Source organism: Pongo pygmaeus, chromosome 7 (assembly GCF_028885625.2).
Source record: "Pongo pygmaeus isolate AG05252 chromosome 7, NHGRI_mPonPyg2-v2.0_pri, whole genome shotgun sequence".
Taxonomy (NCBI): domain Eukaryota; kingdom Metazoa; phylum Chordata; class Mammalia; order Primates; family Hominidae; genus Pongo; species Pongo pygmaeus.
Window position 1 is genome coordinate 24,494,512 of NC_072380.2, and position 26,961 is coordinate 24,521,472.

The 26,961-nt window shown below is 36.0% G+C and overlaps 1 protein-coding gene across 1 annotated transcript; it reads left to right on the plus strand.

Moving 5' to 3' along the window:
- The first annotated feature begins 1,800 nt into the window (after nucleotides 1–1,800).
- On the plus strand, nucleotides 1,801–26,599 carry ADAMDEC1 (ADAM like decysin 1). Its single transcript, XM_054498517.2, has 15 exons — nucleotides 1,801–2,069; nucleotides 5,470–5,603; nucleotides 13,266–13,384; nucleotides 14,257–14,333; nucleotides 15,066–15,144; nucleotides 16,865–16,941; nucleotides 18,413–18,599; nucleotides 18,826–18,888; nucleotides 19,627–19,698; nucleotides 20,014–20,180; nucleotides 20,535–20,616; nucleotides 21,318–21,448; nucleotides 22,313–22,490; nucleotides 24,604–24,689; nucleotides 25,894–26,599. Exons 2-15 carry the CDS (start codon nucleotides 5,516–5,518, stop codon nucleotides 25,898–25,900), a joined length of 1,413 nt encoding a protein of 470 aa, XP_054354492.1. The 5' UTR covers nucleotides 1,801–2,069; nucleotides 5,470–5,515; the 3' UTR covers nucleotides 25,901–26,599.
- The last annotated feature ends 362 nt before the right edge of the window (nucleotides 26,600–26,961 follow it).

The window sequence follows — 26,961 nt, forward strand, 5'->3', positions numbered from 1 at the left end:
AGACATACAAATATTGGTTGTATTTCTATATGCTATCAATAAATAATGGAGAAATAATTTCATTTACAATACCATCAAAAAGCTAAAAATATTTCAAAATACATTTGATTAAATTCGTCCAAGTCCTCTATTTTAAAAACTACAAACCATCAATGAGACAAACATTTAAAAAGACCTAAGCGAAGAAATACACGTGTTTATGCATCAGAATATCAATTATTACCAGTTTGACTCGATGATTCAATGCAATCCCAATCAAAATCCTAGTAAGCTCTTTATTGGGAACTGATAGGTTGAATCAAAATTGGTATCAAAATGTAGCAGACCCAGAAGAGCCAAAACAAACGTGTAAATAAGAACAATGGATTACATACACTACTTGTATTATATATTATATATTATGTAATGTATAAAATATATAATATGTAATTATATATTAAATATACATTATATATACAACCTATGTACACTATCTATATGTATAATGTTAGAAGAAATGTGAGAATTGTAAAGGCAAAAAGATAATGTGTTATACATATTATATATTATATATATGTGTTTTTTTCTAGCTCATCAAGGTATCATTAATGCAAGATTTATTTCATTAATCTCCATAGCTAGAAGTATAATTTATGTGCATAAACTTGTATCTTTATTTTTGCTCTGAATATAACACTAAGTTTTTGCTATGTTACTTCAGTCTTAGCAGTTATAATTTTAAGGTAAAAATGTTCATAATTAGAAAAAACAGAAAAACTGGATGTACTGACATTATATGGGTCAGCAAAATTGGTAGGATCCAGACAAGATATTTAAACATTTTTTGTTTAAATATGTTTTAAATAGGGTTGTAATGAACATAAAATGTTTGAATGCATGCAAGCCATTTAGAACAATGCCTGGCTATATAATTGTTAGCTAATATTACTATTAACACAGCTTTATCCAGTAGGGATTCCTGGTGGGTTTGGACAAGCTCAGATTGGAAAAAATTATCTCGTTAGATAATTCCAATATACTGATAGACCACCGAGGTAGGGAACATGATCCCTCCCCCAATGCCAGTCATAAGCAAATAGGGATTCCTGAGCATCAAAGGAGTTCAGAGCTTGGCCACCACTATGTTACTTCTCATCTCGAACCTCTTTACAGTATCATATCCTTGAGATAGGCTTCTTCTTTGCAGCAGTTGAAGCCATCATAGAGGTCTCCCACAGTAAAATATTTGAAATTCTTTATCAAGCACGTCTTTTCCCACCTTAATGACCTTGGAGACATCTATTGCATATCTGGGTGATTTGAAGTATACTAGATCATCTAACCTCTTTGAGTCATCTATAAAATGGGAACCACAGTCTTTGAACTGACTACTTGTATCTGTTGTTATGACCAAAGAAAATCATGTATGCAAAAGTCGTTACTTGTGCAAGATATTATCATAATTTTTGTCCATGTTACTGTTCTATTTTCATTTGTAGTTTGACAACATTTAAACATCTGCCCCAAATCAAAAATATGTTATTATGCAACATTCTAAAATGTTAAGTTGCAAGCTTTATGGGAATAAAATTCTCTGTAATCAGGATGTTGGTTGTGATTTCTTAGTTTTAGGATCATAAATTAAATCCTATGTTTAGTCAATCCTTAAATATTGTCTTCATAAGGCTCTGTATATATTCTATTTCTCATTCCCTCCAGATGCATTGGGTAAACAATTTCTTCACTGTTATCCCACAGTTTTGATTTATAAGCTGATATTCAACTATCTAATAAAAAGCATCTGTATCTTATGCAGAGTTTAGTTTCCAAATTTTTTAATGGTGTTCATATATTCAATGAATATTTTAAACATCTATTATCACCATGGTGCTGTGGTCCTGAAGGGTGCCCCAGGATATATATCTCCTGTTTTTAATGGATTAGCAAACTGCAACTTCCATCAAGACACCAAATTGGAAGATTTATATAGTGGCCCAAGCTGAACCTTAGAACTCATTCTAGATTCGTCTGTCTCTTCCAACTGGGAGTGGCTACATATAATCAATCAGCAAGTCTGAAAATTGTGTAAGGTAAGTATCTCTCAAATATGTACCTTCTTTAAGATCATTTGTTCCCCCATAACTTGGCCCCTGCATGTGTTATAAGTTTTATATCACATACCTATTACTTTTTTATTATAAAGTTCTGGGATACATGTTCAGAAGGTGCAGTTTTGTTACATAGGTATACACATGCCATGGTGGTTTGCTGCACCCATCAACCCATCACCTACATTAGGTATTTCTCCTAATGCTATCCCTCCCCTAGCCCCCCACCCCGCAGCAGGCCCCAGTCTGTGATGTTCCCCTCCTTGTGTCCATGTGTTCTCATTGTTCAACTCCCACTTATGAGTGAGAACATGTGGTGTCTGGTTTTCTGTTCTTTTGTTAGTTTGCTGAGAATGATGGTTTCCAGCTTCATCCATGTCCCTGCAAAGGACATGAACTCACCCTTTTTTATGGATGCATAGTATTCCGTGGTGTATATGTGCCACATTTTCTTTATCCAGTCTATCACTAATGGGCATTTGGGTTGGTTCCTTTATGTTATGTTCAAGTCATGAGGAACATACACTTCAACAAACAGTATGATTTTCTATATACTCATGGTTTTGCTCATAGTACCAGCTCCACTATTGCTTTTCCAGATATTATCTGATTCTCTCCACCTATCAAGTGATATGCCCCTTCTAAAATAGATTTCAACACAATACACAAACATCAATCATGATACTTCATATTTCTACAGACTACCTGTTTGTGGCTGTGTCTCCATTATTAGACTTTATTGTGGGAATATCTGAATAGCAAGGACAGTGTCAGTCATCTTAGAATCCTTAGAAATGTAGTAGCAATTTATTAGAAACAAAACTTTAATATGATTTCAATAAATATTCAACTGCCCTAGAAATACTAGTTGTATAATTAATAAGCAAATTAGTTTCCACTAAATAGCCAGAAAGCAAAATTGTCCACAGCAATAACGGTCACCAAAAGATAGCCAAATCTCACCCATTAGAGAAATTGCTGGATCAAGTGGTAGTTCGACTTTTAGCTCTTTATGGAATCTCCACACTGTTTTCCATAGTGGCTGTACTAGTTTGCATTCCAACCAGCAGTGTAGAAGTGTTCCCTTTCACTGCATCCACACCAACATCATCTATGATTTTTTTATTTTTTTATAATGGCCAGTCTTATGGGAGTAAGGTGGTATTTCATTGTGTATTGCATGTTTATAGCAGCAAAATTTACAATTGCAAAAACATGGAACCAGCCCAAATGACCATCATTCAAAGAGTAGATAAAGAAACTGGTGTGTGTGTGTGTGTATATATATATATATACACATACCACATACACATATATGATGTATACCATACATACATGCATGTATGTATACCATATATACACCATATATTTGAAGGAATACTACTCATTCATAAAAAGGAATGAATTAATGTCATTTGCAACAACCTGGATGGGATTGGAGACTATTATTCTAAGTGAGGTAACTCAGGAACGGAAAACTAAACACTGTATGTTCTCACTTATAAGTGGGAGCTAAGCTATGAGGATGTGAAGACATAAGAATGATACAATGGACTTTGGGGACTTGGGGGGAAGGATGGGAAGCTGGTGAGGAATGAAAGACTACTAATTGGGTTCAGTGTATACTGCTCAGGTGACGGGTACACCAAAGTCTCACAAATCACCACTAAAGAACTTACTCATGTAACCAAATACCACCTGTTCCCCAAAAACCTATAGAAATAATAAAAAAGAATATGTTTAATGAAGAATTAAAAAAAAACAATAACTGATGCTAAAAGGATCTGTGAGCAAAGAAGTTGGTACACATGAAGAATTTCAAACATCTGTAGAAAACACACACACAAATAATGAGTAACATGGGGGTCAAAATCATGATAAACTAAAATACTCGACAACAACAGGTAAGGCGCTAAAGGGTAGGGCACTGATAAGAGTTCACCATTCCAGGATTCTTTTATCGTTTGATGATAGAGACATAATTAGCATTATACTTTGTTAAAATATTAATGGCGGGTCATAAAGGATATAAGAAGAATGCCTATCTTCTGGATCAGAAAGAGAAATGCAAAATTATAGAGAAAATGCTACTATTTTAAAGGAAGGTAGAACAGCAACAAAATGAAGAATATACATAGAGAGGGGATTTTTAAACTTCCAATTAGATGTTAGGAAACTCCCAGATGTATCATTGAAAAGTAAGTTCAGCAGTTAGAAGGTATGGGTTTTTAGATGGGGAAAACTATACATAATGATTTAATTTGGCCCTAACTTTCTGAAAAGCACTGAGTCAATGTTTATCAATAATCTCAAGTTGATTCACCCTTTTTAGCTAAATAATAGCACTTCTAGACATTTATCCTGAAGTCACCAGAAATTCAATTAAAGAAATATACACAACCACACATTACATGGACACTCAACATATGTACAAAATATGATATTCTAAAGTCATTAAAATTATGTCTTAATATTCAATGTCATGAGAATGCTTATGTTATAGTGCCATGAAAAAAAAAATAAGTTTCTTAAACCCTTTGCCCAATAAGGTTAGCTTTCCTTTTCTGCATAAGAAGATGAAAATAAACTGTAAAAACATAAACAGAAGTTATTTCTTGATGTCGGATCATTGGCAGTCAACTTTTTTCCCATAATAAACTTGTGATATTATAATCATGAAAATCTACCATATTTGTCAGAGAAACGTTGTTATTTTCTAAGGTAGAACTCAAAAACTACACATCAAACGTACTTCATATGTTGTATAGTTCGGTTAAGGCCAGCACTGTCAAGGTTATGTAAATTTCTTGTATATTTCTTATACATGCACATTTCTTTACAATTTTACATGCATGTGCATATGTGTGTGTGCAAATGCATATGAATTTTATAAGAATCTTGAGGCAGTTAATATTATCAGCATCCCCTGTTGACTCATTAGGAGACTCAATGTTAGAGAGATTTGCAGTATCTTGGTTTGTAGGACTTTACCTGGTGCTTTTTAGATTCTGTATTCACTGTGACAGTATCTCAAAATATGTACAGAATACTGATATATGTCCTAAATATGTGGATTTATTTCTATAAGGATACTGAACAACAATCGTAATGGTCCAGTTTGGTGAGTATGTAGATATGCACGCTAGCACCTCAGTCTCAGTTCACACATTCCCACTGCTTATAGGAGCACCAGGGGCAAACAGTGTCCAGATGTGAGTCCTTAACGAGCTATAACCACAGCCATAAATATCTCTCAAAGATGAGGAACATTCTCATGATGTTGACACTGCAATTTTTTGACAATTTCCCAACACTCTTAAGAAACATTCCCCAATCTCACAGGAAAAGTGGGGGTTTTAATGTTCTTGTTCAACTTCTAAAGAGAAATTGGAGAAGATAAAACTGGACACTGGGGAGACTACAACCTCATGCTGCGTGGCATCTCCCAGCTACCTGCGGTAGCCACCATGTCTTGGGTCCTGCTGCCTGTACTTTGGCTCATTGTTCAAACTCAAGGTAAGTACCATCACACCAGCATTTTACATAAAAGTCAAATTATTTGATGAATATTTAAAGTGCCTTTTGAAAAAAAATGGCGTATGTTTTTATGGTCGAAAGATCACTACCATTTGCATTTTGGTATATTTTCTACCTCTCTCTCTGCAAAAGCAAACTATATATACATATGTATGTGTATCTTTTTGAGTGAAGATATTTTAAACCACTATATGAAACACGGCTTCTAAAATTTGTCCTATTTTCTCCAATTGTTATATATTTTAACAAATTTTATGTTTGCACAATATTTTCGAAAATAGAGGAACAAAAAGCTACATACTGTTCCATTCATTATGTCTTTTCTCTAGTAAATAAAATTTTATTAACATCTTCATGAATCACGGCTGTTTAAAAAATCTGCCCTTTGGGATATTTCGTTGAGAAAAATTCTTAAAAGCAGAATGACAGGGTCCAAATGACTAGTTCTGGAAAAGGAACCCTTTTTGTCTTTGAGATTGATCATTGATATTATTGATAGATGAACCATTTTGATGACACACTATACACACCCTACAAATAATTTGCAAGTCACTGGTTATTTTACTAGTGATCACATAATAAGCATGTTAAAAGCCAAGCTGTAAACCTATGTATTTCCATGTATAAACACATTTGTGCTAAACCTTGTATTGAAACAGGTAAAGTACATAGCTGAGGAGTTATCCAAGCTCCCTACAAAATTCTCACTTGCCTAGAGGTTGCCGTGCAAAAGCTGCACACATACGGCTGGCTCTAGCCTTCATATTCTTTTACATTTCCTCATTGTCCATCACCAATACTATACCCAAAAGAAGGATAAAATGGAGTAATTATTATACTAATAATTATGCGATATATACACATAGTTTACTGAAGTCTTTTCAAATTTAATTATTCAATCCATATAAACATATAAAGACAGGCTTATAGTCAACACTTTGTGATTTGCATAATGATTTAGTAAAGATGTCTCTGGAATTGTATTTCTTATTTAATAACCCTACTAGATCTATTTTCTTTTCTAAAACACACCATCCCAATGACAACACAGAACTAACTTCCTGGCCAAAAATCAAATCCATGTATTCAAGACAACTTCCTAATCATAGCTCTGCTAGGATGAAAGACAGGGAAGAGTTTAAAATAGAATGAGGGCTAAATCATATACAATTGCATTATTAAACCAAAATCAGATATAATACATTATAATTGCATTATTAAACAAAAGAAAACATTAATTGACCAACTGAACAACTGTGCCTGTGCTGTCTGATGAGAATTAATTGTACCTAGAGAGAAGTCACACAACATACAATGAAATAGAATTTGATTGAAATAAAAAGATAATCTACACATCTTTTTTTCCCCCCATTCCTTAGAGGTCTCAAAATACTCATTGATACATTTCTAGAAAAGTGAAATTTGTTTCTATTACTATTGTTCTCTCAACATTCTGCTGAAAAAGTCACTGAAATACTTCTGAATTTGATGACAGTCTACGATGCCCATAGTGCCCAAGTAGCCCTAAATTTTTAAACATTCCTCCCTATTACTTTAGATAACCCAATAGTTAACAATAAAAGCTATTATTTTGGAAGATATTCATTAGGTTGCAGTTAACTAGATAATTTTATACCTGGTAATGTTGTTATGTTTACCCATACACAATCTTATCTGGTAAATTATTCTTCTTTCGAGCTCACAACTTTCTGGAACTTCCATAAAATCTTACCATCATTGTTAATAGTGCATCAAACAATCATTTTCAAACAAACTTGTACTCATTGAACTGCTAAGCAAAATGAACTTCAGCATTACATTTGTTTTGCTTTATGTGTATAAAACCACACCAGAAGTTTCTGGGGGAAATGGGAGGGATTGCAAGAAGGTTTTACTGGGTGTTCCGCCATATTCACCAATCTACTTCTCCTTGTCCCTGTATGATCAGCCTTACCGTCTGACCTATCTCTATCTGACCTATCTGTGCTGGCTTAACACCGCCATTTGTCTTCTAGATCTTATCCCTTCTCATACAAGGACATTGACCTAACATTTTCCCTTCTTCCTACTGTATCTATTCCATATTCTCTATGGAATCATTCCCATCAGCATATAAAAATTCTCCCAACTTAAAATGAATATCCTTTTTCTTTCTCTTCTGCCGATTAACGTCCTAAATTTTCTCTCTCCTGCCAGGTCTGTCCCGCAGACCCTGGCTGACCGATGAAGTGAGTACTCAGACACAGGTATGCAGTGTAAGAGCAGCTAGCTAGAGCTGCCTGGCCTTAGTGGCCAGAGAGCAGCTGTTATGTTTCGCCAGGCCAATTGATTCTGGTTGGCTTGTTTTTCCCACAACTCATCATATTCTGTCCACCAGAGGGGGTATTGACTGGTCTCTAAAGTTGTTTTAGCTAGCACTGACCAGTCCCATGGGGTCATATGGAAGTTGTCTGCTGTGGCCTCAATTAATCATTTCATAAATGGGCTACTGGCTGTTTTCTCTAATGCTTTTTCTTATTTCTTTAGAAGTGTTGAAAGCAATGAGTTCAGGTACCTGATTGCCTTGTTGATCTTGCATCACCGCGCAAGTTAAGAGCTCCCTTCTAATTCCACTTGCCTAAGACAGGATAACAGTAGTGTATCCCTTGTATTTTTTCCAATACATTGGGAGAGAGGGCTCAGGGAAAATATTTGTCTCCTCCGTGGGCCTTTACCTGGTAACGGCAGGGCTGAGGGAGGAGGAGGCGGTAAGGTAGATGATGGTTCTTCCTCCCTTCCCTTTTTAGGCTCTTCTGTGTAGAGTGGGGACAAAGCAGCCCTGACTAAGGCCCATAACATTAAAGATGTTACTGGGACCCGTTTCCCTTGTGCATGATGTTAAGATTTCTCCCCACTTGTTCCCAGAACTCTAGGTTTTGCAAGCCTTCTTCTGGGAACCATGGGTTATAGAAAACAACAGTTTGCAGTAGGTTCCTTAGTTGTGCCTCTGAGACAGGCTCTGCTAGCTTTAAGCAGCTGTTTCAATACTTTTATATACTGTTGCTGTTGAGCTGATAACTGTTGTCCCATGACAAAACCCTAGCTTGAAAATCCCCTCAAACTTGGAAATCCGCAGCAGGCACCAATTACTTACTGCGCAGTCACTTCACTTTCATTCTCGAGGGTTTCGTCACAATCTGTTGCAGCATTCCTCACACGGGGCACCACCTGCCGGGTCTGTCCTGCAGATGCTGGCAGATGAATGAAATGAGTATTCAGACACAGGTATGCACTATAAGAGCAGCTAGGTGACTGCTTGGCTCTGGTGGCCAAACAGCAGCCCCGAGAAGCTGGAGCTGCTTGCTTTTATTCAGTGCAAGCGCAATGCCAAAAACCTGGAGCAAAAACAAACTGTAGGTAATTAACATTTATTGTTCCCCTTTCAGGGAACGTCAGGTGTGCGGATGATCAAAGGTCAGTTCCAGGTCAACATAAGTAGATGAGCCTGTTTAAGATAAATTCCCCTACACTCCCTTGTACTTACTTCTTGCCCTCTGCCTCAGGGTTATAGAATAGCTGCCCTTCAGTTATTCTTCCCCGGGGCTCTGCAGAACCTTACGAACTTTCAGAAGGTTTGCGTCCTTTCCCTACAGTTTTTCCCACCACCCTGACCAATCCCCAACATTCCTTTTGCATAAAAAATCTTCAAAGGTACTGTCTATACACTTTCTCTCTAGTTAGTCTCATCCCATTCTCTTCTATCCTACTTCTACAGAGTTTTCATCTCCAACACTCCACCAAGACTGCTCTTACAGCTTCAAGGATGTTAAATCCAGTGGTCATTTTGGGGGCATCATATTCTCATGTTTTTCCTCTCTTTCTTTCTCCGCCTTCCTCTCTCTTTCCTTTTCCATGGCATGAAACACACCATTTCATTTGGTGAACTCCTACCTCACACTGGCCTCCTTTACTGGTTCCTCCTCTTCTCCTCAATTTCCTAATGTTGGAATAGCCCAGGGCTCAGTGCTTGATACTCTTTTCTTCTGTAGCAGCTTTCAGTTATTTTGTGATTTATCTAATCATTAGCTTTAAGTACCATCCACAAGAGGACAACTCCCATCTTTTTGCTTCCACGCTAAAATGTACTTTATTTCCAACAAATCCACTTAGATGCTGTTTCATGGTGGGCAGGTCTATGCAAACCTGCTCCAAAGCCCAAGGAAGCTGAGATGCCAAAGAAAGAGGCTAAAAGATCCAGTTTCTTAGAAAGCAAGTTTTAATAAGGACTTACAAAGAGAAACCATGTCTGTGTCCTGAGTGGTGACGAGACAAGACAGATGGTGGATCCCTATTCCATTACTCTCCAGACCCAGGGCCTTTATACTGTAGGGGAGGGGTGGTTCAGAAAGGATGTACGGGACAAATGAGGTATGATAGCATTACAGTTGTTTGACCTAAGGGCAAGATTTATGATAAGTACCTGCTCTTACACAAGGAACAATGGATACACTGGAAATCTTAGAGGGCTCCCAGAACAGGGATTAATCAGAAGCCAACTTGCCAGATTAGCATCCAAGATGGAGTTGCTTTGGCCTCTACAGATGCCTAGTAGACATTTCAAAACAATATACCCACAACCTTTCCCACATATCTGTTCTTCCTTCACCTTTCCTCAAGTCTGCCAATGGCAATTCTGTTTGCTCAAGGCAAAAATATCGAGTCATCCTTGATTCCTCTCTTTCTCTCATGTTCTATATCCAATCCTTCACCAATTCTACTGATTTCACCTTCAAAATATATCCAACATTTGACCACACCTCACTGCTTCCACTGATACCACTTTCATCTAAGTCACCACCACCTCTCTCTTAGATTACTGCAATATCCTCCTAAATGATCTCTCTGATTCTACACTTGCCTCTCTGCAGGATATTCTTGACAGATCAGACAGGGCAATCTTATTAAACAAAAGTCAGATTATGTTACTTCTCTACTCCAAACTCTCCAGTGGCCCCCATTTCACACAGAGTAAAAGCCAAATTTTCTATCAGGTCTTGCACAATCTATTCATTTCCATAACCAACCTACTTGCATATTCTATTATTCACTCTTCTCATTCCAGTCCAGCTAGATCCCTGTGGTTTTTTAAATGCACTCTCTATTCAGGATCTCACATTAAAACCTTATTACTAGCTGTTTCCTCTATCCGGAACTCTTTGTTCCCAAAGAACAATATGGTTCAGTCCTGCATCTTCCTGAAGTCTTGGCTTAAAAGTGATCATCTTGATGTGACTATCATTACTTCCCTACTGAAAATTGCAACACTCACCTCCAATCCAGCATTCACAATCTCCTTTACTCTGATATATTTCATCACCATAGCACTTATCATCTTCCAACCTGTAAATATTTTTTCATAATGTATGCTTCATATGTATAAATATATGTAATATAACATCATTTCCCAATAGAATGTAAATTTTATAAGGGCATGGATCAATGTCTATTCTATTATTTTATTTAACCTGACAGCCTCAAACTGTGTGTGGCCTAAAGTCAGCATTCAATAAATATTTGTCAAATGAATATTTCAGTTTTCACATAAAAGAAATATCAGAGAAGGTAAGTTGCTTACTGTCTAGAAAAGAATGTAATACTTTTACATTATTTTTTCTTCTATGTAAAAAATCAAATGTAGTGATTTGAGACATCATATTTAAAATAAGAGTATAATATTGACCCAATGTCTCCATGTTTAAAATACGTTTTTGAGTATTAAGAGGTTGAAATTTCACTCAACCTTGTTTGACTATCATTTTGATAGTCATTAAAAAGACACTGTTGGGATGGGCACAATGGTTCATGCCTGTAATCCCAGCACTTTAGGAGGCCGATCCAGTGGATCACAAGTTCAGGAGTTTGAGACCAGCCTGACCAACATGGTGAAATCCTGTCTCTACTAAAAATACAAAAATTAGCCAGGTGTGGTGGTACGCAGCTGTAATCCCAGCTACTCAGGAGGCTGAGGCAGGAGAATCGCTTGAACCTGGGAGGCAGAGGTTGCAGTGAGTCAAGATTGGGCCACTGTACTCCAGCCTGGGTGACAGAGCGAGACTCTGTCTCAAAACAAAACAAAACAAAACAACAACAATAACAAAAACAACACTGTTGGATTTCATTGTATTTTATTTTTTTATTTGTTTTTTACTTTATATATCTTGCAAAGGTTTTTGGCTACTCACATTGTAGTCTACTCTTATAGTTTCCCCAAAGCCAAATAAGGTAGATAGAACAAGAAGCAAGGTAGGAAAACAGGTATTTTGAGGGCTCTTCCAAAATTGCATGATTATTGCTAGCATTGGGACTAGACATTATTAAAATTCATTCTCATTCCAAGCGCATGGCTTTTTCCACTAACGGACTCATATTCTCTTTTAATAAAAGATCATTTACTCATACATTTCTAGATTTCCTGTTTTAGTATGTGATGAATCCTTCTCAGGACAGCATTACAGCAGAACTTTGGGAGCTGACTAGGAGGGAATTCTTGCTTTGTGATTTCCTTTCATTTTCCGTATCAGCAGGTATAAAATCTCCTGTTTTCCCTAAGATCACTCTGTCATACTGAGTGGAAAACTGTCTCTAAGCACAGATACTTATGTATGAAAATGTGAGCATTCAGAAATAAGACTGACCTTGTATGAATGATTGAATAATTAAAAGAAAAAATAGAAAAAGTATACTGCCATCTTCCTAATAGGGTACTAAATAATTTTATATATTTTATCTTATTCAAGTTTTACACTAACCTATACCTTAGATAATAATCTGGTACGAAGCTGAAGTGACTTCTACGAGGTTATTTAGCTAGGGCATAAGACCACATCTTTTGGCTCCAAGACAATTTCTTTTCTACTATTTGTAAACAATGAAAATCTGTCTATGTAATGTAATTTCAAGTACATCAAGAAGAACATTGTGTCCATAAACAATCTTCCTACTTCCTCTCTGAGGCTTTAAAACTTTCAAAGAGAGGCCAACAAAAACTTCATTTCTTTGAAATCTAAAGTCTTGGGGGAAAATGCTGAGAGAAAAAGAATCATGGCTTATTGCCACACTGAGGAATAAAATTACTGCTAGTAGAGTCTTTCCTAAAAGTAAATGATTATACACAAATGAAAAACTTAATTTTTTAATCAGGAATTGTGCTTCAGAGGGAAAAGGGTATAAAAAAGAAAAAAAGAAAAAGTCTTGGAGGGCATAGAGAGAAAAATTCACAATTTTTAAGAAGACTCTAAAGCAAGAAGGAAATGAATTACTACAGGCAGAATTCTAGGCTCACACAATCCCTGTTCTTAATCCATAACCTGTCCTTTCTGGGCATGGTGGTCCAGAGTTTGCATACACTGAGAGATCATCTGAAGAATTGTTTTGTAATCTTCATGTCTTTTCAGAATAGATGGAGGGAGAGCAAAAAAAAAAAAAAAATCCTTGTTATCAAAGCTGAAGGAGAATTAACTTGTTATTCATAATGTTTGTTTTCTACATAGGAATGTAGTCTTCACTGCTCTTTCAGCAACCCAAGAAATGAAAACAAAACACAACACGACTAAAACCAAAACCTTTAAATCTTTTATGTGAATATTATTTCTCTTTCTCTAGCAATAGCCATAAAGCAAACAACTGAATTAACGCTCCATGAAATAGTTTGTCCTAAAAAACTTCACATTTTACGCAAAAGAGAGATCGAGAACAACCAGACAGAAAAGCATGGCAAAGAGGTAAGCAAGGTGAATGACTGTGGTAGATGTTACAGTCATCCAAAGAGACAATAAAAAGCCTTTTCACTAACAGAAGTGATGTTACAGTTACCATCTAATAGTTTCATATTGAAGCCCATGTATACAACTCCCCTATGTTCAGGAGACAGCTCACAATTTCTCAGAATGCCGCTATGGTTAAGCAGCAGAGAGTCAACAGCCTCACTTGATAAGAAAGGATAAAGCTGCTTAGACATTTCTCTTAAGTTTGAGAGTGAGGAGAGAAGCCCGGGAAGGTCAGCCATCTTTAACGGAGATGTTCCTGGCCAGCCTCACCACTCCTTTTCTCCAGTGAATTGTCTTTTTCCTCAGCCATTTTGTCAATAGTGAAAACTTAAATTTTATATCAGTAGTTAACACAACATTTTATTATTGATTAAAGATACCAATTCTTTGACTATTACATTGTTGCAAGTATTTCCCTCATTTTGTAATTGTTACCTAATTCTTAGTGGGTTGAGAGTTTTTGTTGTTTTTTAGTATTTAATTTAACGTATTTAGTTTGGTTTTAAAGTAAGAAAAATACACACCTTGTTTTGATTCCCTGGCTGATCCTGAGACAGTATACTGTACATTAGGGCAAATGAGAAGTCCCTATCTCACATATTAAAGCTAGTTTAATCTATAAGTGTTATTATCACATAATTGTACTTTTTGGAAGTCCACGTTAGTGCATAATTTGTTTTGTCTTCCATATTTTAAAAACACAAAAGAACTGCTTTTATCCTATATGCGTTTGTAATTGTTCTTCTAATACATACTACATATATCATTATAATTATTTTAGTTATGCTCAGAAATGTAAATTGTTTGATGTAATTAAATGTTTTCAGGAAAGGTATGAACCTGAAGTTCAATATCAGATGATCTTAAATGGAGAAGAAATCATTCTCTCCCTACAAAAAACCAAGTAAGTTGTACCTCCAAAAGTCTAATCCCTGGATTAGGTTATGAAATTGGGGAGCAATCTTTTTGAGGCTCCATTTAGTGTGGTTTGACATAGAAGACATGAGGCATTTTGAGCTTTAGATGATACTAGTTTGTGCTAAAAAGGCTGATTTCCTAGGAAATTATATACAAAGTGTAAAACAAAAGGAATGGCATATATAAATGACTTTCTTCTTTGACCTTCTGAGAACTTACTGAACTTCTTTTTCTACTCAGATAAACTCAAGACTATGATGCAGCTTTCCATTCTTTTATGAGAATATGTGTCCAAGGCTGATTCAAAATGCATGGCCTAGAGATAGATTCCAGGGGATGGGGTTCCTCCTAGTTCTATAGCAGTTAGTAAACTTCTCCCTGAATGCAATGGGCCTATAAGCATATTTATGACCCAGCACCCTTCAAAGCTTCTGTGGAGGTGGTGTCTTTGGTGCAAGAAATCTCAAAATTACTAATTTGAAGACAGGGATCTGCAGATGGGAAGAAGATGAGGGGACTTCCTCCCTCAGATTTAATAGGAAGAACTAACTCTCTGATTTGCTTCAGTAGCAGAGCTCCAATGTTGGAAGAGGATTAGTAGGTCAGAACCTTAGCTATTTATCACTGTAAACACTATCACTCTTTTAGCGCTGAAGTTCAGGAAGTTCTGCCGTTCTTCCCATCCTGAGTGGTTCATGCAGCTCTCTGCTCTCTACAGGCATCTCCTCGGGCCAGACTACACTGAAACATTGTACTCACCCAGAGGAGAGGAAATTACCATGAAACCTGAGAACATGGTAGGGTCCGAATACTTTGTGGGTCTGAGTTTTAGATGTTATTAGTTTGTGCTAATGTTAACTAAGATCTCCAAAAGGCTCAATTATTTTACAAAATTCATAGGTCCAAGAACAACTTCAAAAACTAATCAAAGGACTTGAAAGCAAGGTGCTTATCTGTGATCAATGAGACAACAGTTTGGAAAATCACATTCAGCTTTTAAAACACAGGAGCAGCAGAAGGCTTCCAAGTGTCACATTTTTGGAAGCAACCAAAAGTCCACTTGTCCCTAGACCATTTTATCCATAGGCTAGAAAAATTCTTCTCTATAGGTACTTAAAACCTCATGTCACTATTTACTATTTTCTGGAGATACATGTTTTTATCCTGAGGTCAGCAATGAAATATCAATTATTAATATTTTTATATCTGATTAAATCATCATCCCATAGATAATACCAGGGCCAAATGTCAGGCATTAAGAATCATGGCATAAAACCTAAAGTATAATAAAAAAAAAAAAAACAGAATCATGGCATAGAATATCAGGAAGAGAATACAATAAATCTCAGTCAAGAGGTGTTCATGTTCCCAAGCTAAGAGAGCTTCTCAGAGCCATCCTACAAGGTACCCTAAACATACAATTCTCTATATAAAAAAAAAATACTTCTGCCACAAAATGGTTCTTTGTTCCCCATGCTCATTAAAACTTATTTCATGAACATCTGAATTTTTGCTAACACTATCTTCAGCGGACAGTGTCTGATAAATTAATTTATGCTCAATTGTTAATAGCTGATGATACATAAATGAGGAATCTTCTCAAGTCTTCTATGAGAAAATGTTTATGTTGACGATATCTCTTCCAAAAAGGGAGAAAAGACCACAGATGGAATTTCATACCCTGAGGCAGGTCAATTTATTTTGCACTGGAGTTTTTTCACCACCTTTTTTAGATCACTCCACATAAGTGGCCCCTTAACTTTGCTGATGTGGACCAACAATCATGTCTGAATCTCTAATTGTAGACAAATAATTTTGTGTTTATGAGGCTGATAAAGGGATTCCACTAACAGACCAATTAAAACAGCGATTAAATCAGTTAGTCTGAGGAGCTCAGGAGTGATAGTGTGAAATATCAGGGATTCCCCAGTCTAGAAAAATAAATGTCTCATTTTACTTATTTGTAATGCACAGTGCCTTTGGCAGTCAGCACAGGGAAGCCAAATTCTTGAGCACTGACCCCCAAACCTGAGGACCCACTGGGAGTACTGTACATCCCAAGAGGATTGGCTACTTCTCAGAGAAAGCATCCACTTTCACTATGAGCCCACCTAGGTTTAACTTCCCTGAACTCCTCCTTAGTGTAAATTAATGTCAGAAAAACAGCTCAGCCACCAAATATAGAGCAATTCCAGTGAAGCAATTCAGTGAAGCCCACCTAGGTTTAACTTCCCTGGACTCCTCCTTAGTGTAAATTAATGTCAGAAAAACAGCTCAGCTACCAAATATAGAGCAATTCCAGTGAAGCAATTCTGAAAACCTCTGAGGTTCTTGCTGTTTGTGTTTCTGAGGATTGGTCTGGCCACAGTCACTACTTGAAGGATTTTTACATATTCAAGATGGTAGCTTTCCTCACAACTGTGATACATGTATTCTCATAGTTTATACATCACACACACACGCACATACACACACACACGCACATTTCTGAAGCATAATTTCTTTTTTCCACTCCAGGAACACTGTTACTATAAAGGAAACATCCTGAATGAAAAGAATTCTGTTGCCAGCATTAGTACTTGCGATGGGTTGAGGTAAGAACTACCATCAAAATTACTCAAGATCAAGAAGCTTTTTGTTACACAGAATTAAGGGCTACTAGATACTGTCTTCTTACTATTTTGGTAAATTTTTCATTGCTGAAATGCTGAATATATGTGGTTAAAGTGAAGAATAAAGTAGTACCCTGACAATCATTTCATAATCTGCTGCTCTAGGAGAAGTCAGGCCTAGCAATGTAAAACAAGAATGCTACACTCTGGACCTTGATGATATCTGGATCCACTTCTGTATTTTCCACCCTACTCTCTGAAATAGTTACTTCCTGTTTTCTAAAACATTCTTCCCTGCAATTGTCACAGTTGAACTTAATTTTAGAATTATATGTGTTTCTGTTTACATAAATAATTCTTGCCAATGCAAGAAAGTTTGGAAAGTAAGAAAAAGCACAAATAAGAAAATAACAGGCTGGGCGCAGTGGCTCACGCCTGTAATCCTAGCACTTTGGGAGGCCAAGGCAGGCAGATCACGAGGTCAGAAGATTGAGACCATCCTGGCTAACACGGTGAAACCCCGTCTCTACTAAAAATACAAAAAAAAATAGCCGGGTGTGGTGGTGGGCGCGTGTAGTCCCAGCTACTCGGGACGCTGAGGCAGGAGAATGGCATGAACTCAGGAGGCAGAGCTTGCAGTGAGCCGAGATGGCGCCACTGCACTCTAGCCTGGGTGACAGAGCGAGACTCCGTCTCAAAACAAAAAAAAAAAGAAGATAACAACTACCACAAAAGGTGACCTCTGAGTGATCACTGTTATTAACATTTTGTCATGTTTGCACCCTTATATACACATATAGACAAATGTATCTTTCACAGAGTTGAAATAAAAAAAAAAAAACCACATTGTTCTTCCAACATGGCTGATAACACACATGACAAGTTTTTCACATATCACAAAATACCTTCAGGGATATAATTTTGAACAGTTAAGTTGGATTGTAATATTTTATTATATGGATTCACCTTCTATTTATGAACTAATTATCATACTATTGTGATTATAGAAAGAGGGATTCTTTAAGCTACTTCTAATCCCAACTTGTTACTCTGGTTGGCCTGCTGATCATTCATGTTCCCCTCTGGGGTTCTTGCTATCTAAATATTCCCTTACTCCATTTTCCATTATAGTCCTAGGATCTGCCATGAAATATTTGTTAAATGAATCAATAAACTATGGAAAAATATTTACCATGGAGCAAATTCCAAATTATTTGGGGTTGCTTCATCTTTATAATTCTTGTTCAGAATTCTCTTGGTAAATAAGTTAGGCTTCATTTTATATCGACAAATAGTGATTCTAACTTACATTACCCAAAGTTAGCTGAAAGGTCTATGAATGACAAGGCTATGTGTGAAATTGGGATGGAGGGGCAGACATCAATCCATTCTTGGACGCAAATATGACTCTGTATGTCAGGAATCCTGAAATATAAGTCTCTATATCTCCCAGAGGATACTTCACACATCATCACCAAAGATACCTGATAAAACCTCTGAAAAGCACAGACGAGAAAGAACATGCTGTCTTTACATCTAACCAGGAGGAACAAGACCCAGCTAACCACACATGTGGTGTGAGGAGCACTGACGGGAAACAAGGCCTAATTCGAATCTCTAGATCACTCAAAAGCCCAGAGGTGAATACAATTCCCTTACCTCATCACTTACTTCAACTGTCACAGCAAAGATAGGCGATATACTACTATTCTTAGAAATGAGTAGTATGCGTATGTATCAAGCCTATAATTTATTTACTTATTTTTCTATTTATTTTCTATTTTAGGGAAAAAAGTCTCCTTTTAAGCTTTGGAATCTTTTAGGATAAAGATAATGATTAACAATGTTCTTTTATTCTTTGTAAAGAAAGAAGACTTTCTTCGGGCACAGAAATACATTGATCTCTATTTGGTGCTGGATAATGCCTTTGTGAGTATGAAACACACGGGCCTCTCGGCCAGTTCAGTCACCCTTTAAGTATACTTATCAGGCAAAAGTAAGCAACAAACTATTTTAGCTAATCATGGGGCGTTTGTCCACCTGGGTGTCTTGGCTGTTCACATGCCTTGCCAGCAATAGTTATTATCTCCTCATCCCCTTTAATATCCATCTGCCACCAAAATATTTAGATATTGGCAATATACTTAATACCAGATAGCTACAGGCAATCAACCAAAAAAGAAAAATAAAAGGAACGCATTATTAAAATATTGCAATACTTTGTATCTTAATATAAAATTAAAAATATTTAATATAAATATTATGTCAATATAAAATCAACACAAAACTCTATATAACTTAGAAACTATATTGATAGATACAGAGGGAAATACTAGAATCTACATTTCTATCTAGCAAATATTGTTTTGTAATCAAATTTTAATCACATGATTCGGTTTAAAAACCTAAAAATTGTTAATTTGATGTATTCAACTTTAAAATGAAGAACACTAAAATTTTACACGAATGTCTAACTTTTATCAAAAAACTCTTAACATTTGAAATAGAATTTGCCATAACGCAGTCTTAAATTATTTAATTATGGAATGAATAGATGTTAATTGTAGTGAAATGCATAATTTTTCTTAAAATGTGAAATCTTGTATGCCATCAGCTTTCTCAGTGTAATCTGCTATTTCACTATACTTTGTGTTTTGTATTTTACAGTATAAGAACTATAATGAGAATCTAACTCTGATAAGAAGCTTTGTGTTTGATGTGATGAACCTACTCAATGTGGTAAGACATTAGTCACGTAAACCTCATGTTTCTGCATAGAAGCCTGGAACTTCCCTATGATTTCACCAACAAGAAGTTAAAAAGATCACAAATGCCTTAAGTTAAACAGTTCAGGGAAATTTTAGCAGAAGAAGCATCAACATCAAGGTGAAATCACATGCATGGCAACAAAGACAACTTTTAAAATTTTTACTTTCAAAATGGAAATTCATTACTTGCAGTCCATCACTTTATCTATCACTTGTGGTCAACAAAAGCTCTCAAACACGAAAGGAATCCTGAACATTTTTATGAAGATAAATGCTCTTTCCACAGATTTATAACACCATAGATGTTCGAGTGGCCTTGGTAGGTATGGAAATCTGGTCTGATGGGGATAAGATAAAGGTGGTGCCCAGCGCAAGCACCACGTTTGACAACTTCCTGAGATGGCACAGTTCCAACCTGGGGAAAAAGATCCACGACCATGCTCAGCTTCTCAGGTGAGCACATGCTGGCCAGGTGAATGTAGGCACGATGGATAGCTATCCCCAAGGTTCCTTAGCAGGGATTTCCACTCTGTAATATTTCCCTGATCAATTGTCAGAGTGCTTGACATTTTACCACTAGCAATTCACCTGTGAGATTACTGGATCAATAATCCGATGACAGAATGAGCTCTTGGATGTAAGATAAGCATCTGCGGTCATTATAACGCTAAGGAATAGTAGAAGTTTTTTGGGGCCTAGTGAATATAAAAAGGCTAGGGCAGTGAGGCAATTCGTTAACGTAATTAACAAAAGCTAATGGTTACAAAGGCTCAGATTGTGACAATAGTATCTGTGACTTTCACACAGCGGGATTAGCTTCAACAATCGACGTGTGGGACTGGCAGCTTCAAATTCCTTGTGTTCCCCATCTTCGGTTGCTGTTATTGAGGTTTGTAAATTTATAGTAAGGCTCCCTGTGGTTCTGTATTCTCTATGAAGGCCGGCATAATACCTTATATAGAATGAGCAAAATGAACATTTGCTGAATCAGTGAATCAAGGTAGAAATGGAACTACTGGTAGGTCATTGCACTGAAGATCCCTTGGATTATGAAACAGAACATCTCCTTATATCAGCCTTGCTAGAATGTGCCATGTCATTCTTTAGTTCACGTTAGAAAATCAAAGCAGGAATATTGGAACAGAAATGGGATCCAGTAACCTCTGTGGCCTGGACTAATACTAGTCATCCCCAGTATCTATGGCCAGAGAGGCCAGACAAGGAAGAAAGGTGCATGCAGGTGTTATGTGGCCAAGCACTCAAGTGTCATAGGTATCATAGCAATAAGTTTTGGAGACCTCTGATATGGTGCCTATGAGTACTTCCTATGAAGAATGTAATTAATTTAACCATGATTTACTGGTAACTTAGTATCCATTAGTTCAACAAATATTTATTGAATAAAATGTATTGTATTCATAGGACCCAACCACTTCAAATGCTCTTTCAACATTTTGCAATACACAGTGACAGGGAAAGGAGCTAACGATTCACTAATTTTCATCTCTTAAGCCATTTTTAAAGTACTGCACGTTGGCAACAATTGAATAAAAAAAGAATAAATAAATGTGTCTACTTTTTTTTTTCCAGGCTAAAAAAAAGAATAATGTGGCTCTTGTAGGAGTGATGTCACATGAGCTGGGCCATGTCCTTGGTATGCCTGATGTCCCATTCAACACCAAGTGTCCCTCTGGCAGTTGTGTGATGAATCAGTATCTGAGGTGAGACCTTGTCATCCTAGAAGAAGAGAGATGTTTTCCAAATCTTAAAGAATTCGGAAGCAGTCTACAGATGTTGAATGGGCATATTTTTTCCCAAAGATCGTGTGTCCCATTAATTCAACCTCCTGTGTCTTGATGCACAAATTTTAAAAACTACCAGGGCTCATTCTTTAAGATTTCCGAATATGCCAAGATAGAGCTTGCAAGTATGATGACCTTATAATTTTAACTTAAAATAATTCCAACTTAAAATGAACCCATAGTTTCTAAAAGTATTAATCTCGTTATGATGCTGACAGGATCTTCTTATATTCCCATCATCAATCAACCAATCAATCTATTTTTGCATATTTATGAATTACCTGTGAATGCCAGGCACTTTGCAAAGACTTTAGGATAGAAAAATAAATAAAACATACTTTGTTCTTGAAATGCTCACAAGGAAAAGAGAAATATTTCCATACAGCCCAGAAGCCTGCAACTACTTCCCTTCACTAGTTCATTATTATTATCTCTTTCCCCTCATTTCTCAATGCAAAATGAGTGGATAATTACAAATGGTGATGGCTGTCACTGCTGTCCTTTAGAACAACACTAAATGGCCACATGGAAATTGAAATCCTTCCAGCTCTATGACTTAGGCTCTAGGAAAAAAGATTTCCAAATACCATAGTATGCATGCTCTACCACCCACAACATTTAATACAGGGCAGTCCTAAATGGTTGCCAAATTTGGAATTTCCATTGAGCTCGGTAGGACAGTTAGATAAGTCAGAGTCTCATGTTTCTTTATCTTTTTTCTGTGTTTCACATAGAAGGCACCACACTGTATATCATATTATTTGAGTTTTCTTCTGATTACAGTTCAAAATTCCCGAAGGATTTCAGTACATCTTGCCGCACACATTTTGAAAGATACCTTTTATCTCAGAAACCAAAGTGCCTGCTGCGAGCACCTATTCCTACAAATATAATGACAACACCAGTGTGTGGGAACCACCTTCTGGAAGTGGGAGAAGACTGTGACTGTGGCTCTCCTAAGGTATTATGTATTAGAGTTTGACTGGGGCAGAAGAATTATGCAGTTTTCTTTTTGTTTTCCAATATTCTTTTGGAAATTCTTTCTAAAGAAAAACTTGGCATCATAGTTAAAAAGTAGATTTGCACTTGTGTTTTTGCTACTGAATTTAGTCATCCTTTGAAAGGCATTTCAAAAACCAGGACATGATTTTGACATAATTATGTGAAGTTAAATGTAAAGAAGTAAATTGTTAACTGTAACATGTCACTTATGATCTTTCCAAAACGTGTATTAGTCAGAAATCCCTAAATGACATAATGTCACAGTTGATCATCTGTTGAACAGTAACAATTAGAGATCTAGAAGTAAGTTCTACTCAGAGGGAGAGTTTGTCTTTTCTCATCAAGCCAGTGTGTAAACCAGGTTGTAAACAGAGAAGAAACAGGAAAAGAAAAAATAATCACAAAAATCTGTAGAAAATGGGCTATTAACATAGAACATCCAGAATAAGCACTATGATTCTGCTAATTTCTATAAATTAGACTCCTTCAAGGCATTTGTGTACTCTAAAGAATGCTGATCACTAGCAATCCCATTGGCTTCTGAAAGATATTTCTGTTGTCGTAACAAGTTTCTTTTACTTTTAAGACAAAGACTAAGAATTCTTATTTGAAGAGACTTGCACATAGCAGATAATCTGAAAATTACTTTTATATACACCATCTCTTCTATTACTCACAAATATACAAAATATTGTCATTGTCCCAATTTAGAGACAAAGTGAGGCTCAGAAAAGTTACTAGTTTCAAAGATACACAGCTAATCATTGGTGAAGAAGGATGCAGCCCAAGAAGTATCCATTACTTAAGATGGCTCTGTGACAATGAGCATGGCAGCTAAACTCTCTATGCTTCAGTTTATGTATTCAGAAATTTTAGGTGGTTAGATTACATCAGAAGACTACACAGCCTAACTTAGTCATTTGTGAAGAATATTGTAAACTTTCTGTTAATTATAAAGAGGCATGGAATTTTACAAAAGATTTGACATTTTGTAATAAATTAGAGTTATGTTTACCTTGTTCTTACTTGCTTACATCCCTCTGTGGTTTCTTGGGTGGAAGACAATTGAAGATACTCAAAACCCTAGGTACTTCTGGTTTCAGCAAGTAAATGGTATGCATTTACAGAGAAGAAAGGGGGAAAGGATGAAGGAAGAGGCCAAGAGAGGACCATTGTATACACAATATGTAACATCTAAAATTCTTGAATTATGTCAGTCAACTCCTGTATTATTTTCATATCTTGTTGATAGTTTTCTTATGTAATTGAATAAAACCAGAGAGTTCAGGCTTAGGAACAACTGAATTTCTAAATAACTGTTTTCTTATCCAAAAAGTAGTATATATACTTCATACAGTATTGTTTATTGAGTAATCCAATTTCTCATAGATCTGATATCCAAGTTTATTATTCCTAGGTATATAATTAGGGGGTTTCTTTTTAGATTTTAAAAATAAGCTTTCTGTCCAGATATTTCTCCCAGGCATCACACTATTTTAAAGATTGTAACTTGACAATGCATTTTAATGTCAAGTCTCTTCATTGTTTTGTCGTTACTGTTTTTGTTGCAAATTTGCCCTCAAATACCATTGAGATTTGATGGAAATGCATTAAATTTATATTTAACTTTGAAAGGCACTGATATTTTTACAACATTAAGTATTGTCTTAAAAGACAAGTTGCCTTTAAAGTTTCTGAGGAAATTTATATATAAAGTTCTTCATGGAGTTCTTGCACTTTTGAAAGGCTTTCTAAATTATTTTCATACTTTTTTTCTGCTGTATGTTCAATTTTTTTTAGTTTGGACTTACACATCATACATCTAGACAAAATTTATTTTTGAAAAATTCTTGAATAATTCTATTTCTCACCTTTTGAGAAGTCTTCATTGCTGATAATATTTTGTTTTCTATTTTTCAATGTCCTTGGTCATTTTCACTGGAATTTGCCTATCAGAGTAATTTAGCTTAAAAAGTAAACTTTCATTGCCATCTTGTGCCAGAATTCTATCACCTAGTCTATGGGAAGAAAATGTTGAACCCACCTTTTTCCATTGTGTGTGTGCATTGAAGGAATGTACCAGTCTCTGCTGCGAAGCCCTAACGTGTAAACTGAAGCCTGGAACTGATTGTGGAGGAGACGCTCCAAACCATACCACGTAAGACCTTTTGTTTTCTTTGTTCCAAAACGTTTTCTCACTTTTATTTCAGATTTGAGAAAAATATGCCACTGGGTTCTATAATACACTAAAACACAACGTATTTTATATTTTTCAAACGACTCAATTTTGGAGAGGAAAACTAGCAACCATTATGAGCATGACTAAGGATTGTAGACAAACACTCATGAGAAAGTAGCTACTTTGACATCTGTGAGATTAGGGCTGCTGGAATCTGTGCCAAAAACTGTTTAAATTCCTGTTAGAGAATGAAGAGTTTAATACAAACCAAAATGAGAAAAGAAAAGTGTATTTAAAAACAGCCGCAGTTGATGAGCTCGTTTTATTCTTGGTTAAAAGCTGATAGTTTTAATTTGCAAGGCTGTCAGAAAATCAATAGCATTTAAGAACATGCTATAAGATTTGACAATTTTACTCCCTTTAAAGTGTCTCAATGAGTCATAATCCAGGTAGTAGTTCTGCGTCTTATACAATCCTATATGAGTTGGGCTAGGGAACCCAATTACTTGGAAAATGGTTCTTGTTTCAGTGAAAAATAACCTCTAAATATAAAAATGGCAACAAGAAAAGTCAAAAATAGGGGAAAGACTCAGGATACATTTTCTTTACTCCCCTTTCCCGATTCTTTTCTGGAATTGAAACTACAGAGACAGTATAAAGAAAATAATTGACTCAAGCACCATCAATTATCATTTCATTGGGAATGGATCGGCAAGGTCAAAGATAAGGACCAACGCTTGTTTATTTACCAAGCACCATTTAATACAGCCTACATGAATGATGGAATTAATCCACTCTGCAGGGAATTCTGGAAATTGCGCCCAGGCCAGAAACACAGCACCACAAAAGAAAAAAAATCATCCAGCTATTTAGGGGCTTGGAACCCTAGGTGAACATGCCCCTTACTGTGTAAGATAGGCAATTTATACCATGGAAGAAAATTGGAGGTGGACTCAGGAAACTAAAATTCTAGTCTTTTCTGTCAAAAACTAGCTGTGGGACTTTAAGTCGAGATAAATTAGTTTTTTTCCCTCATAAAATATAGCTAATGGTATAGTCTCTTAAATAATCTGAATTGTTATTCACATAATTTAAATTCTATACATTTTCATTATCATTATTACATAATATTTTATAACTTGTAATAACCCTGGCTTCCACATTTTATTTTTCCTTCAATCAGAGAGTGAATCCAAAAGTCTGCTTCACTGAGACGCTACCTTGCCAGGACAAGAACCAAGAACTCTAACTGTTCCAGGAGTCTTGTGAATTTTCACGCATAATGGTCTTTCACTTGTCATTCTACTTTCTATATTGTTATCAGTCCAGGAAACAGGTAAACAGATGTACTTAGAGACACTGACTGTTTGTTTAGGCCTAATCTTTCATGGTTTTTTGTTTTTTTTAAAGATCATGAATTTGTGACTTATTTCTGCCCTTTGGAGAACAAAACAAAGTAGTTTTCCATCAAAGCACCTTAAAATGCACTGCTGAACTATTCAGAGTTAACACTCCAGAATTGTTAAATTACAAGTATTATGCTTTAACGCTTCTTTCATCTTACTAGTATGGCCTATAAAAAAATAATACCGCTTGATAGGTGAAGGCTTTGGCAATAGAAAGAAGAACAGAATTCAGGTTTTATGTTATTCCTCTGTGTTCACTTTGCCTTGCTCTTGAAAGAGCAGTATTTTTCTATATCATGTCAAGAATGATTAAATGTAAATATTTTTCATTCTATCACGTATATCCTATGCACACATCTCCTTCATCATCATATATGAAGTTTATTTTGAGGAGTCTACATTGCTTACATTTTAATTGAACCAGCAAAGAAGGCTTAATGATTTAATGAACCATAATGTCAATAAAAACACAACTTTTGACGCTTTTCTGTGTGGTCATTTTCAAAACTGAGTATTTTCAAGCTTCTTTGTAGGTTTGTGTTAGGTGCTGAAGCCTCACATCACTGGAAAATCATCGCTCTGGTAATTTGATAATATTGTCACAGATAGCCAAGCAATGCTATATAGATATGAGAAAAGGAGGTCATATCATGTTTTCTTGCCCAAAATGGCATGATGTGAGGCCAGTCACACAGGAAGACTAGGGTTCTTCCACAGCTTTCTTTCTCGAAATAATTTTTAACAATTAATGAAAGTTACCTAAATTTCCACAGATGCCTATGCTGGGAGACTAGAAACTTAGACACATTTTTAAAGATTGGGCTTTGAAACCAAGGGCCTCCTGG

Excerpts from the sequence above, each read along its gene's own strand:
- ADAMDEC1 (XM_054498517.2), top strand. The coding sequence starts at position 5,516 with ATGCTGCGTGGCATCTCCCAGCTACCTGCGGTAGCCACCATGTCTTGG. Across the intron at positions 19,699-20,013 it reads TGATGAACCTACTCAATGTG|ATTTATAACACCATAGATGT; the intron begins GTAAGACATTAG and ends CTCTTTCCACAG. Across the intron at positions 20,617-21,317 it reads CTTCGGTTGCTGTTATTGAG|GCTAAAAAAAAGAATAATGT; the intron begins GTTTGTAAATTT and ends TTTTTTTTCCAG.